At 38.1% G+C, this 14,014-nt stretch overlaps 1 protein-coding gene across 4 annotated transcripts in view; it reads left to right on the top strand.

Moving 5' to 3' along the window:
- Nucleotides 1-14,014, top strand: part of SPATA17 (spermatogenesis associated 17) — a 233,922-nt gene that overhangs the window by 133,497 nt on the left and 86,411 nt on the right. For all 4 annotated transcript variants that reach the window (XM_065936726.1, XM_065936727.1, XM_065936725.1 and 1 more), the window contains one exon: nt 11,903-12,106. In XM_065936726.1, the coding sequence (XP_065792798.1) occupies nt 11,903-12,106 (204 nt within the window). The remainder of the gene's footprint in view (nt 1-11,902; nt 12,107-14,014) is intronic.

Here is a 14,014-nt window from a genome sequence, read left to right on the forward strand (position 1 = left end):
GCCAGTTCAGAATGTGTGGCAATTGTGTATCAGAGGAGTCACAGTAGGGAGTTTTCAGATCATTGTGAATGGAGTGTCCACTTTCACTGCTCTACTGAGAATAACTCTTGATCTAGTCACCCAGGAATTTCTGAGCTGTAAACTCCATAGGACCTCTCAAAGGTCTGCACACTGCCCATCACTCCAGTGATCTTGTGGCCTCCTCTGGCCTTGGTGACAATATGGTCAGCTTTTCCTCCCATTCTTTGATCATTTCTTCTCACTTTTTTCCCCAGTAATTCCTGTGTATCTTGTTTACTCTTTTATTATATGGGACTGTTTATAGTTTTTTAATATCAAAGTTATTTAAGATTCTCTTCCTTTGTATATTGTGTTTGTGTTGTTGTTTGCTGGGAATGACTTCTCCCCAACTTTACACACCAAACAAATCCCATCTTTTCTTTCAAGATCCTGCTTGACACTGGGCATCCTCCCCACTCCCACCCCCACCGCAAGATGGTCTCTTTCCAGGATGGCCTTCTGTCCGTGTCAACAGTAATTTCAGTATTTTATATTTGTTTTATAAACTATCGAGGCTGTGACTCAAATGGAAAGAGAGGAAGCAAAGCCAAATCTGGAGGACCTGCCAAGGTATTAGGCAGAAGAAAACGTTAAGGAAGCCAAACTGGGGGTCACAGGGGTGGTGGGGGTGATGGTGGGTGGGGCTTGCTACAGACTGGGGGAAGGAGCAGGTCTAGAGAAATGCCTAGCGAAGAAAACAAGGAACTTTCATCAGTTTTTGCAGGGACCAGTAACATTTAGAGATAAAGAGAGGAAGGAGTAGTATAGTGGGGAAGATTTCCCAGGAAATCTTTCTCAGAAAATCTTTCAAAATTCAATACGGTTAAAGGAAATCCTGACTGGGGAGGGGGAAGATATTCTTTCAGTCCCAAGATTTTCCGAGTCATCATGATAATGCTATATTTTGGAAACCTCAAACCAGCCTCCACTTCTTTTTTCCTCTCACATTCAATGAGTCACGATGTTTCTGCCACAAGAACAGAACCTGCTTCTGCAGAGGTCAGCTGTCACCTTCCAGTTACCACTCTATGTGTGTGGCGTCTGTCCTCATGCTGTTCCACCCTCCCTGGCATCTGGCCCTGGTGACCTCCTCCACGAAGCCATCTTCTCCCTCACGCCATGCCCGACCCCTCCAACCCCTGCCGTTCGCTCTTTCCAGTGCCCTTCACTTCATGAGCTTCTCTTCTCCCTTTTACTTCTTATAAATATACACTAAGACTTCTTCCTTGGAAAAAATTCCCTCAGTCTCCCTGCTCTCCCTCAGTGACTCCATCCATTTTCACACCTTCAGCCATTTTTTATTCAGGAAACACTTCAGTTGTTGGCTGTGACCGCTCTCTTAAGTTCCAGACCTACTCTGACGACAACACATTAGACCTTTCAACCTGAATGCTTTGTGGGAAGCTCAGTCCTAATGTCCGCCAATCAGAGGTGAATATTCCCACATAACTGCTCTTCTTGCTAATTCTCTGCCGGAGTTCTAAAGGCAAGATTTTCCCGCAACTCTACAGTCCCTTATATTCTTCTTGATTAACCTGTTATCCATGTTTTTTGCCTCCGTTTCTATAAAATGCCCTCTGTCCATGTCACTCTACTGTTCCCACCAATCTCTGTTCTTCCCTCTGGGTAAGCAAGCTTCACCTCCTTCACAGACTTCTGGTCTTATATCGCTTATGCAGATTAACATGACTTGATGGTCTGCTCTGAGCCAGGCATTGAGAAAGGTAATGAGTCAGGGTTCTCAACTCTTCTTTAAAAACAAAATTAAACAAACGCCTGGACACGTGCTTCAGAGATTCCAAATGAATTGGTCTAGGGTGGGGCTTGGACATTAGTATTTTTCAAACTCCCCAAATGAATTTGACATTTAGCCAGAGTTGAGAATTACAGACTCTATTATGTGTAAAATTAAAAGTGATAAGTGCCATGAAGAAAATGAACAGGGAACTTTGAGAGAAAGGATATAGTAGGACAATGTGTATGAAACCACAAGTCTCTCCAAAGGAGTGATATTTAATGTGGATTTTTAAGGATGAGTATAGTTTGGCCAGGCAAGTAAGCAGATGAGAAGAAAAACATTTTTGATGAATTTGAGTCATGGAAGAGCCTGGCATGCTTTGAGGAAATAAAAGCAAGCCAGTGTGGATAGCATGTGGTGAGGGACGGGAAGAGTGACTTAAATGCGGTTGGAACCGAAAAAAGGTTTTCTTAGGAGCATTGAAAAGCCATGTATAGTATTTTAGAGACAAAAACAATTTCTAAATTTGTAACTTTACTCCAGTTTCCCTGTAGAGGGTAACAGGGGTTCAAAACAGAGCAGATGGAGGGAGACTAAATATAAGTTTGAAGTTGGATAAAGGTGGTGGCCACGGATATTAATAGAAGTTTACAGATTGGATATATATTTTGAAAGAAGAATTAATAGAATTTGTTGGTGGAGTGGCTATAAGCAATGAGGGAAGATCACTCATCATCAAGGATGTTTCTCAAGGTTTTTGGGTTAAGATATTGAGTGAGAGCTGATGATGCCATTTACCCTTTTTTTATAATAGACTTTGTTTTAGGGCAGTTTTAGGTTTGCAACAAAATTGAACAGAAGGATTTTCATGTTCCTCATGGTTCTACACATTTCTTTATCTACTTTTGCCTTTTCTGGGTGTTTATATAAACACAATTTGTGGTATGTGGTATTGCATCTAACTTCCTTTATTTTTCATAATCTTGTTGAGATTTTTCAATGTGACAACGTATATCAGTATTTAATTTCTTTTTATTATGGAATGTATAACTACATTCTGTTAATTTTTAACCTATTGATAAACATTTGGATTACATCCAGTTTTTGGCATCTATGAATAATGCTACTATAAACATTTGCATGCAAGCCTTTGTGTGGACGTATATTTTCATATCCCTTGTCTGGATTCCCAGGAATGGGATTGTTGTATTACATATGAAGCATGTATTCAACTTTTTAAAAATAGACCTTTTTTTTTTTTTTGAGCAAAGTTAGGTTCATAGCAAATTTGAGCCAGAAGTTGCCATATAAAATCAGTCCTCCATATCCTCAGATTCTGCATCAGTAGATTCAACCAAACATGGATTCAAGTACTCAAAAAAAATTACTGAAAGTTCGTAAAAAGCAAAACTTGAGTTAGCTGTGCATAGGCAACTGTTTACATAGCATTTACATTGTGTTAGGCATTGTAAGTACCATAGAGATGATTTGACGTATGATTGTGTGTGTGTGCAGCTTATATGCAAATACTCCACCATTTTATATAAGGGATCTGAGCATTCTTGGACTTTGATAGCTGCAGGATTGGGGAGACGGATCTTGGAACCAATCCTCTAAGGACACCAAGGAATGACTGTACTCTCTACCCCCTCCCACATCAGTTCAGTTCAGTCGCTTAGTCGTGTCCGACTCTTTGCGACCCCATAGACTGCAGCACACCAGGCTTCCCTGTCCATCACCAACTCCCTAAGCCTACTCAGACTCATGTCCATCGAGTTGGTGATGCCATCCAACCATCTCATCCTCTGTCATCCCCTTCTCCTCCTGCCCTCAATCTTTCCCAGCATCAGGGTCTTTTCCAGTGAGTCAGTTCTTCACATCAGGTGGCCAAAGTATAGAAGTTTCAGCTTCAGCATCAGTCCTTCCAATGAATATTTGGGACTGATTTCCTTTAGGATTGACTGGTTGGATCTCCTTGCAGTCCAAGGGACTCTCAAGAGCCTTCTTCACCACCACACTTGAAAAGCATCAATTCTTCAACGCTCTTGGTAAAGTAATGTCTCTGCTTTTTAACATGCTGTCTAGGTTGGTCATATCTTTTCTTCCAAGGAGCAAGCATCTTTTAATATCATGGCTGCAGTCACCACCTGCAGTAATTTTGGAGACCAAGAAAATAAAGTCTCTCACTGTTTCCTTTGTTTCCCCATCTATTTGCCATGAAGTGATGGGACCAGATGCCATGATCTCAGTTTTCTGAATGTTGAGCTTTAAGCCAGCTTTTTCAGTCTTCTCTTTCACTTCCATCAGGAGGCTCTTTGGTCCTTCTTCACTTTCTGCCATAAGGGTGGTGTCATATCATTGTCACCCAGACTCCATAATGAGAGTTCACTCTGTGTTGCATATTCTTCTCCACTCTCATCTTGCTAGTGTGGTTTCTGAGGAAAAATTGGATGTAATTCTTATCTTTGCACCTCTGTTAAGTGAGATGTTTATCTGCTCTGCCTTTTATAAGATTTTTTATGTTTGATTTTATTGACATGTGAATATGATACACCCACCTGGGTGTAGGGTCTTGAGGGATTTTTGTTTGTTTTGTTTGGCATTTATCTTGCTTGGTGTTCTCTGAGCTTCTTGGATATGTGATTTGGTGTCTGACATTAATATGGGGGAAATCCTCAGTCATTGTTTCTTCAAATAATTCTTCTGTTCCTTTCTTTCCTTCCTTTATTCTTCTTTTGCTTTTTGGAAGTTTCTCCTGAAATACGCTCTAGGTCAGAAATCTTTCCTTAGCCTTGCCTAGTCTACAAATAAATCCATCAAGGCATTCTTATCTGTTACAATGTTTTTGATCACTGGCATTTCTGTTTGATTCCTACTTAGAATGTCCCTATCTCTGCCAGCATTGCCCATCTGTTCCTGCATGCTGCCTACTTTATGTGTTCAATGCCTTCACTTATTAATCACAATTGTTTGAAATTCCTGGTCTGACAATTCCAATATCCTTCCTGTGTTAGAGTCTGGTTTTGATGCTTGCTCTGTCTCTTTAAACTGTATTTTTTGCCTCTGTTCCCACTGGGTCTGTTTCTGTAGGCTTTGTGTGCCAGTAGGTCCTGCTTCATACTTCCCCCTGAGCTTGCTTTCTAAAGGAGACTGCAAAAATCAAGAGATTCCCATTTATGCAGAATTAAGTGCAGTCTTGCAACCTTCTAGAATTTGGTCCTGATTTATCTTCACGGGCTCATTTCTGACTATGGCTTCATGCATAAATTGGCCAAAGTAATGTTCATTGAACACGTGCCCTATGTTTTTTTCCATATGTCTTTATTTTTAGCATTTCCTTAGCCTGAACTACTTTTTTTTCCTTTTATTATTATGAAAATTCTACTCATCTTTAGAACAAACTCAGATCCTCTTTCCACAGGGTTTTCTAAAGGATACATACCTTTACCATAATCTTTGGTGTATGCTTCTTTACAAGTTATTAGAGGATACTTACCACAGGCTGGTTATGTTATTATCAGTAACAAAATTGTTTTTCTAATCCCTCCCACCTCCTCCGCCCAAGAACAGCTTGATGGGAGTGATCATTTTTTATTCATCTCTGTACCACCTGAGATCCAGCAAAGTGTTTCTAAAGTTAGTAGATGCTCTATATTTATTGAACTGAATTTGTATATAGAGAATGTTTTCTTATTAAAATTTCTTCATTTTAATCAACATTTCATGAGAATATTTTAACATATGATAATAATGATTAGGATATCCTAATGATTCATAGAAACCATTTGTTAACTAATAAAGCCTGCTATACCTGGGATCTGCATTTAACATGACATGACCCCTCTTTCTTTTGACTGAAGACATTTAAACATTTTATTTCTTAATAGAGTGAAAGACGAGAAAAAGCATTTGTAGGCAGTAATACTTTTTTAAAAAAAATATTGCCTTGGATAGGTAAGAACTATTCCAAATATATTCTCTGTGAATCCCTAGTGTTTCCATGAAATTGTTATTCCTTCTGCAGTGCTGTATTGAGGGTTAACATGACTATTGTCTGTATCTGAGAAATGACCATGTTTCCCTTTTGTTCTCAGCAAGAGTAATTGAATGTAGAATATCTTACTAAATGCTGGCCTGTGACAGTGTTAACACCCTTGACTATCTCTTAATGGCAGGGCAATTGTTTGCTGTGGGCGTTTTATAAATCCGCTGGCACGAGTATGTCCCGATAATTATGATGAAGTGCATTGGTCAGTGTTGATTCAGTAGTCCCCACCCTGGCAGGTATTTCATTCGCACTTCCCTGGTCCACTTCCACTTTTCCAGTTATTAGAGACCTTTGCTACTCTTCTGCGTGCTTGCCTAAATTATTTTTTAAAATCATATTTTACAAAAACTTAGAACCCACACAAATTTTAGACAGTCCTCCATTTAGAACAGTTCGTCTCTCATGGTATTCACATAATCTAATTAATGGGGCAAGAAAACACTCTTTTAAGATCTGTTTTTAAATTGAGGCATAATAAAATTTACAATGTTGTGTTAGTATCAAGTGTACAACAAAGTGATTCAGTTATACATATATATATATATATATATATATTCTTTTTCAGATACTTTTCCATTATAGGTTATTACAAGATATTGAGGAGAACTATGTTCAATATTTTACAATAACCAATAAGGGAAAAGAATCTGAAAAGGAATATACATATGTATGTATAACTGAACCACTTTATACTTGAAACTAACACGGCATTGTGTATCAACTATACATCAATAAAAATAATTTAAAAAAAAGAAATTGAGTATACTCTGCTATAAGGTAGCTCCTTGTTTGCATATTTTATATATAGTATTGTATATATGAAAAAATACTTTTCGATTTTGTTTTATTTATGGCAGTCAGTGGCTCCTGTTTGCTATGTAATTGTCATTTGCAGAAGTAAAAGTTAAATTCCCCCACCTACCTGTAGAGTCCTTCATGCCTGGAATAAGCAGTTACTTTGAAGGAAATGACAACCCACTCCAGTATTCTTGCCTGGAAAATTCCATGGACGGAGGAGCCTGGCAAGCTATAGTTCATGGGGTCACAAAGAGTCGGACACAACTGAGTGATTTCACTCACTTTTGAAATCATGAGAAATCACTGTTTCTCATCTGATAAAATCTCAAATTGAAGCACTAGTATCTGTGCTATGGGAATTATAGGTGTATGTGGTCCGGTTATAAATTCTTTTTATTTTTCAGAAACTTGTTTTAAAAGTAAACTTCAATAGCAAGGAGAAGAGAAAAAAATTAGACAATGGCTTCCTCCAGGCAATTACAAAATAAAGGTCAGCATATGAGTGGAAAATGACCATAAAAACATTCTTCATGAAATACAGCAGTAGATTTGCCAAATATAACAACTATATCCATTTGCTTTCAAATCAATTGCATTTTTAAGGTACTTTCCCTTAGAATACTTTGGTGTGAGGATAGAAACTGAGGAGAGCCAACTGATAGATTGTTAAAAATATGGAATGGTTCAAAATATTAATGTAATGCTAAGGGTGACTGGGTAACAAATGGTACATTTGCTCGTTGTTCAACCTGACATAATTAATATTCCAGGTCATGCTTAAGTTCCCATGATGGAGGGTCTGAAGGGGGAAATTCAAGAAAAATATATATCTATTATATAACTCATTGCCTTTTTTTCCTTTCCTTTTGACGAGTCAGAATCATAGCCTTTAAAAAAAAAAATCAGTGCTTTCACACCTCATTTGCCGTATTCACCACTGGGCCACCAGTCAGCAGCCAGGCCTGATCCAGGGAGGTCAGTAAGAAGCTATTAGCAGCGTCCTCTCCTGAGATTTCTTGGGTCTTATTGAGTTGAATGTTAGCATGACAGTACTGCAAATAACTCAGTTGTAGGCTTCTTTTTTTTTCAAACAGTTAGCACAGATTTCCCAATAGTGTTGGTCACTCTAGAAAATTATTGCTGAAAATGAAGTCCCCAAAGCAAGCTTGGCAGTAGCCCTTCTAAGTTGTGAAAAATGTGAAAACGGAAAAATATGTCATAGTCCCTGAGGATTAACTTTTTACTTATTACTGTGACTCATAGTAATATTTTTTTTTAAAAAATCCACAACAAACTCTTAGTCACAAAGTGGCTTGCAAGTTAATGACATATAGCCATCGAGACTGTAGTTAGGCTGTTTTATTTACTTAAAGAAAATAATAATTAAATGAATACTGTATTAATATAAATAGGGTATCTCCTTGCTATAGGGGTTGGGGGGTTGGACCATTTTCATTGACAAAAGTTAGGCAAATGTATTAAATTAATTTCTAAAATACTGACACCTTGAAGATTTTAAATGATACATTTTCCATTCAATTAAAATATATTTTCTATCTATATATGATTGAAATTGCAAAGAGAATACACATGAGGAGGTCTCCATATAGGTTGCAAAATATAATTTAAGAAAGCTATCATGTCTACCGATCTATTTGCATTTCCCATCTAGCCTATGTATACATGTGCATGCAAATGTGAAGGAGATCAAAGATTTCTAATGGGGTAAAGTTACCAGTGGGTTGCTGTTATTCAGGTAGATAGATATTTTTAAATGATACATTATAATTTAGTTACATTGTATGCATTTTACCATTTTAATCTCTAAGATTATGGAAATGATAAGCTCACAGACTTCAGTTAACTAGATCATCACAAAACAGAATTCTATTCTCTTGTATGTCTTTCATAAACTATGAAGATTTAATTCTGCTTTATGTCAGACTAGTCTTTTTAGTCTATTTAGTCTTTTTATACTATTATACCAAATATAATAGTATAATATTTATTGTTATTTCTCATTACAATTGATACATAGTCTCATCCTAGAAAATCACCCAAAAAATCATATTAAAATTGCCATCCACTTAGAAGTTACTATCCACTGAAAGCTATTTTGAATACATGTATGTATAGATTTTCTTATATTAGCATCATTAAAAATATCTGCTTATGTTTCCACCTTGTTCTGTACTTAGTATTATAGTCAGAATATGTTAACATGGCATTAAAAATGGCTTTATACAATGCCTATAATGTTTTCAATACTTTCTTACTTGTATGAATTATATAGGGAAAAATTCTCAAAGAAGAGTCAATTCAAAACATTTTTAAAGTAGGTAAATATACTTACATTAACTTTTTCCTTAGCATAGGAAAAATTGAGTTGGAGGTGACTCATTAGGTCCAGAATTATTTGGTTCTAGATCACAGTGTATTCAGAAGAAAACTGACACTGAAGTGTCAAGAAAGGTGAAAAGGATATAATCTAAAACTTTAAAAGAAGTCAGTAAGACTTTGAAATAAACTTGAATTTTACTAAGATATTTACGTGGCTTGGGAAAGTAAAAGTAAAATAAACTTCATGGGCCTTCCTTAACAGTGCCTTGTTTCTCTTGATAAGCATTTAGCATTCATTTTTTGAGTGTCAAGCACTTTGGTAGGCCCTGGAGATGCAAAAATACCTACAACAGAGTCCTTGTGCTCCAGCTGCTTGCTTAGGGGAGACCGACACACACAAAGATAATTATGAAACAATGTGATCGGCACTATCCCCAAGCAATTAAGGAAGCACTGGGGATAGGACATGAAACCTAGTCTGAGTTGATCCTGTTGTTGTTTGTCACCAAGTCATGTCCAACTCTTTGCAACCCCATGTACTGCAGCATGCCAGGCTTCCCTGTCCTTCACCATCTCCCAGAGTTTGCTCGAGTTTATGTACCACTCTGTGACTCTCTCTCTGTCCTTTTCTGAATACACTGGCTGATACTTTGACAAGTCAATCTGTGGGAAAAGTGACCCTATCATGGCTTGATAATTCCCTTCCTTTGGTATTAGTTAGTCAGGTGAGTCATGTCCGACTCTTTGTGACCCCATGGACTGCAACACGCCAGGCTTTTCTGTCCATCATCAACTGAGCTTGCTCAAATTCATGTCCATCAAGTCGGTGATGTCATCTAACCATCTCATTTTCTGTCGTCCCCTTCTCCTCCTGCCTTCAATCTTTCCCAGCATCAGAGGCTTTTCCAATGAATCAGTTCTTCACATTAGGTAGCCAAAGTATTGGAGCTTCAGATTCAGCATCAGTCCTTCCAGTGAATATTCGGGACTGATTTCCTTTAGGATGGACTGGTTGGATTTCCTTGCAGTCCAAGGGACACTCAAGAGTTTTCTCCAACATCACAGTTCAAAATTAGATAGAGGTTAATGTGGGCTAAGCATCCTCATGTTTATGCAGGAGATGCAGGTTTGATCCCTGGGTCAGGAAGTTTCCCTGGAGTGGAAAATGGCAACCCACTCCAGTATTCTTGCCTGGAAAACTCCATGGACAGAGGAACCTGGCGTGTTATAGTCCATGGGTTTGCCTGGCATGGTTATAGTCCATGTGAACACAACTGAACACACACACGCACAGAGGTTAATACTTACTGAAGAGTTAGACTGGAAATATAAAATAAAATATATTTTATTTTATGAAATATAAAAATATCCTATTCCCCAGGACAACTCTTCAAAGGCAACTACTATAGTTAATCATACTACTTTAGACTTGCTTATTCTGAAGAGGTAAATATAACAACTAGAAATATTTATGAATCTGATAGTGGCTTAAGAGAAAAGCACAGGCTTAAATTTATACATTCTTTATGTTGAATGTCTACAGAACAACCAAACAAGTCATTCTGTCCTTTAAACTATAGGGTTTTTTTTTTTCATGAATATGCATTTGTATATATGAAAAGAGTAAAAACTATAGCTCTATAAGGTTTGTGTATTCAAACATCATTTAATTTTCAGAAGATGGACTATAAACTTGAATTTAACCTTATTCCATGTACACCTATGGAACCACTATTTCATAACAGGAACTGTATTAAATAAGTGTTGACTATTTTAATGCAGAGTGAGACAAGGCCAGTCATAAAACAATAAGGGTAATGTTACATTATAGAACCATGTGGATACAACTCATTAAATAAAGGATGTATACATATAACTGATCCATTTTGTTGTACAGCAGAAACTAACACAATATTGTAAAGCAATTATATTCCAATAATAAAAAAATAGGATGTTTGAATGATTATATACATAAACACAAACACACACATATATATACACATATATGTACATGCATATGTATTTTTACATATATACCATTTAGATTATTATTTTAAAGAACTTAAAATTACTACCATTAGTTAGGTTGTATAATGAATAATCATTCAAATAATCAAATATTTTTTAAGCTCATACTTTGTACCTGAAACTGGTTCAAACATTATATATTTGAGTTTGTATGTGAATGTATGACTTCTAGAGATGGTTAAATATACATATATATAGTTAATGGTTAGAAAAACAGCATGAATGCCTTAAGGTCCTTGTGTTGTTTTTTTCTCAGGTACAATTATGTCAAATATGTCATGTGTGGCAGAAACTATAGCTCAGTTGTTCTTAGTGTATTTAGTTTTCAACCATGAATGGTTCTGAAACTGTTGGCCTGGAGACAAAGGATCTTTTGAAATCTCTTTAGACAAATTGAACTTCCCTGTGGTTCAGAAGGTAAAGAATCTGCCCGCAATGCAAGAGACCTGGGTTTGATCCCTATATCAGGAAGATCTCCTGGAAATGGACTGGCAATCCAGTATTCTTGCCTGGAGAATCCCATGGACAAAGAAGTGTGGCGGGGTCCCAACGAGTCCAACACTGAGCAACTGAGCTACTGAGCGACTAACACTTTTTTTTTTTTTCATTTATTTTTATTAGTTGGAGGCTAATTACTTTACAATATTGTAGTGGTTTTTGCTATACATTGACATGAATCAGCCATGGATGTACATGTGTTCCCCATCCTGAACCCCCCTCCCACCTCCCTCCCCAGCCCATCCCTCTGGGTCTTTCTTTCACTTCGATGAATCTGAAGTCCACCTCTTCTGTAGTTTACAATAGTCAAATTTGTCTGGTTACAGCTTTATCTTCCCTTTATTTTATGTGAAGATGAAAGATAAAATCAAAATGATGTGGTTCTGCTTTAGATTCCAGGAATATATAATTCACCGTTCAGAAAAGATCCTGACCCATGGGAGCTGAGGCTCCAGAAGGCGAAGCCCCTAACGCACCGAGGCCCTAACGTGAAGCGGAAGCCCTGCGTCAGCCTTAGCAACTGGCTGGCCTGCACCAGCGCCCGCTCCTTTCCTCGGTCTGGAATTCTGCCCCCTATTGACCGGAAACGCTGTCAGGTACTCATTAATCTTACCTAAGAATTGTCCCAGTGATCGTATTCTTTCTGTGTGTGTGTGGGTTTTTTTGTTTGTTTGTTTGTTTTTTGTTTTTTTTTTTCTAGTTATTGTGTTTTGTTTTGTCTTTGTGAATAGAAAGGAAAATTATTTTTTTCTGAATAATTTTTTTTTTTTTTTGGCCATGAGGTGCAGCTTGTGGAATCTTATTTCCTGATCAGGGATTGATCCTGGGCCCTTGGCAGTGATACCACTGAGTCCTAGCCACCGGACTGCCAGATAATTCCCCAAAATCTAATTTTAAATAATAAAAATGAAGTGCATTTAAAATATAAACCAAAGAACTCTTCAAATGTTTCCTTGGTAGTGAATTTTATTGTTTTGACTGTGAAAATAACACATAGAATTTGGGGCTAGGATGTATCTTTTTTATGTGACAATACTGTGGTAATGGCATTTGTTAATAACCTGTTGTTGCTAGTAAAATCCTATATATTATCAGCCTCTCATCTGGTGGTTCTTGTAGATGTGTGCATACCAAGTTGCTTCAGTCATGGCCAACTTTATGCAACCCTTTGGACTAGGAACCTGCCAAACTCCTCTGTCCATGGGTTTCTCCAGGCAAGAATACTGGAGTGGGTTGCCATGCCCTCCTCCAGGGGATGTTCCTGACCCAGGAATCGAATCCATATCTCCTGCCTCTTCTGCATTCCAGGTGGATTCTTTACTGCTGAGCTGCTGGGGAAGCCTGATGGTTCATGTAATCATATATAATTATCAACATAATTTGGATGGAAGTCACTGAAAAAGTATAACTTGGAAAATTAGAGGGGGCCCCCAAACAATGCAAAATTCAAGCAAAGACAAAAATATCTTCACTATGGATTAGGTAGGATATAGCAGGATCAGTCAATGACTTTCTATGTCTAAAGGGTGGAATGGGGTGAGTTTTGATGATTGTCACTGTCCTGAAAGTCCCAGAGAACACCACTTCTGTTGCTCTTCCCTGCCCCCACCACTATTTAAACTGGACTAGACAACTGCCGCCAGGAAGCATCCACCCGGAAGTGGACTGACTCGGGTTCATGCAGCCAGGCTTCCAGAACTGCTACCGACTTGCCCCTGTGTATCGATCGCTATACAAATTACTGCAAAGTCTGATGGCATCAACCAACACACACGTTTCTTTTCTCAGTTTCTGTGGGTCAGCGTTGCAGGTACAGCTTAGGTGAGTGCCTCTGACTGAAGACCTCTCATGAAGTTGCAGTCAGGGTGTCAGCTGGGGCTGTAATTTCGTTTCAGAGCTCGGCAGCGGGTGGGAGGAGAGGAGGGTGGGGAGATCCTCTCCCAGGGTCACTCACATGGTTGGTGGTTGTTTTCCTGTCTCTCCTCACTCAGTCCCTACAGCGCTCCCTTCCCTGGAGATCACAGGGGGGGCTGGAAGTGCCAGTCTGCCAATCACTTGGTCTTTCTGGTGACCCGTGTCATCCGGAGGCTGAGAGACTTAGGGGCTCCAGCCTAGGTCATCGTATTAGCATAAACTTAGGTGTAATCTTGCCATGAGCAACAAACGATACTCCTGTCATTGGGAAATTGCAAAGATTTTAGGAGCTCTATGCCAGGAACCAGGGACAAAGACCAAATATTTCTTACTGTACCACGGTGGTATATATATGAAGATACATGGAAAATATATATACATTTACATAAAGATATACATTCATATATATGGAATACACATCTGTATGGAAGATTTGATTTTGTATGTATGTGTGTACATGCACATATACATATATAGGTGTACACACATGTGCACATAATCATAGAATACATTTGTCTAACATACAACAAAATAATTACCCCTGCTAGTAATTTCCTTTCGCTTTCCTTCTTTCCCCATCTCCTTCCTTC

Source organism: Muntiacus reevesi, chromosome 5, assembly GCF_963930625.1.
Source record: "Muntiacus reevesi chromosome 5, mMunRee1.1, whole genome shotgun sequence".
Classification (NCBI taxonomy): Eukaryota; Metazoa; Chordata; class Mammalia; order Artiodactyla; family Cervidae; genus Muntiacus; species Muntiacus reevesi.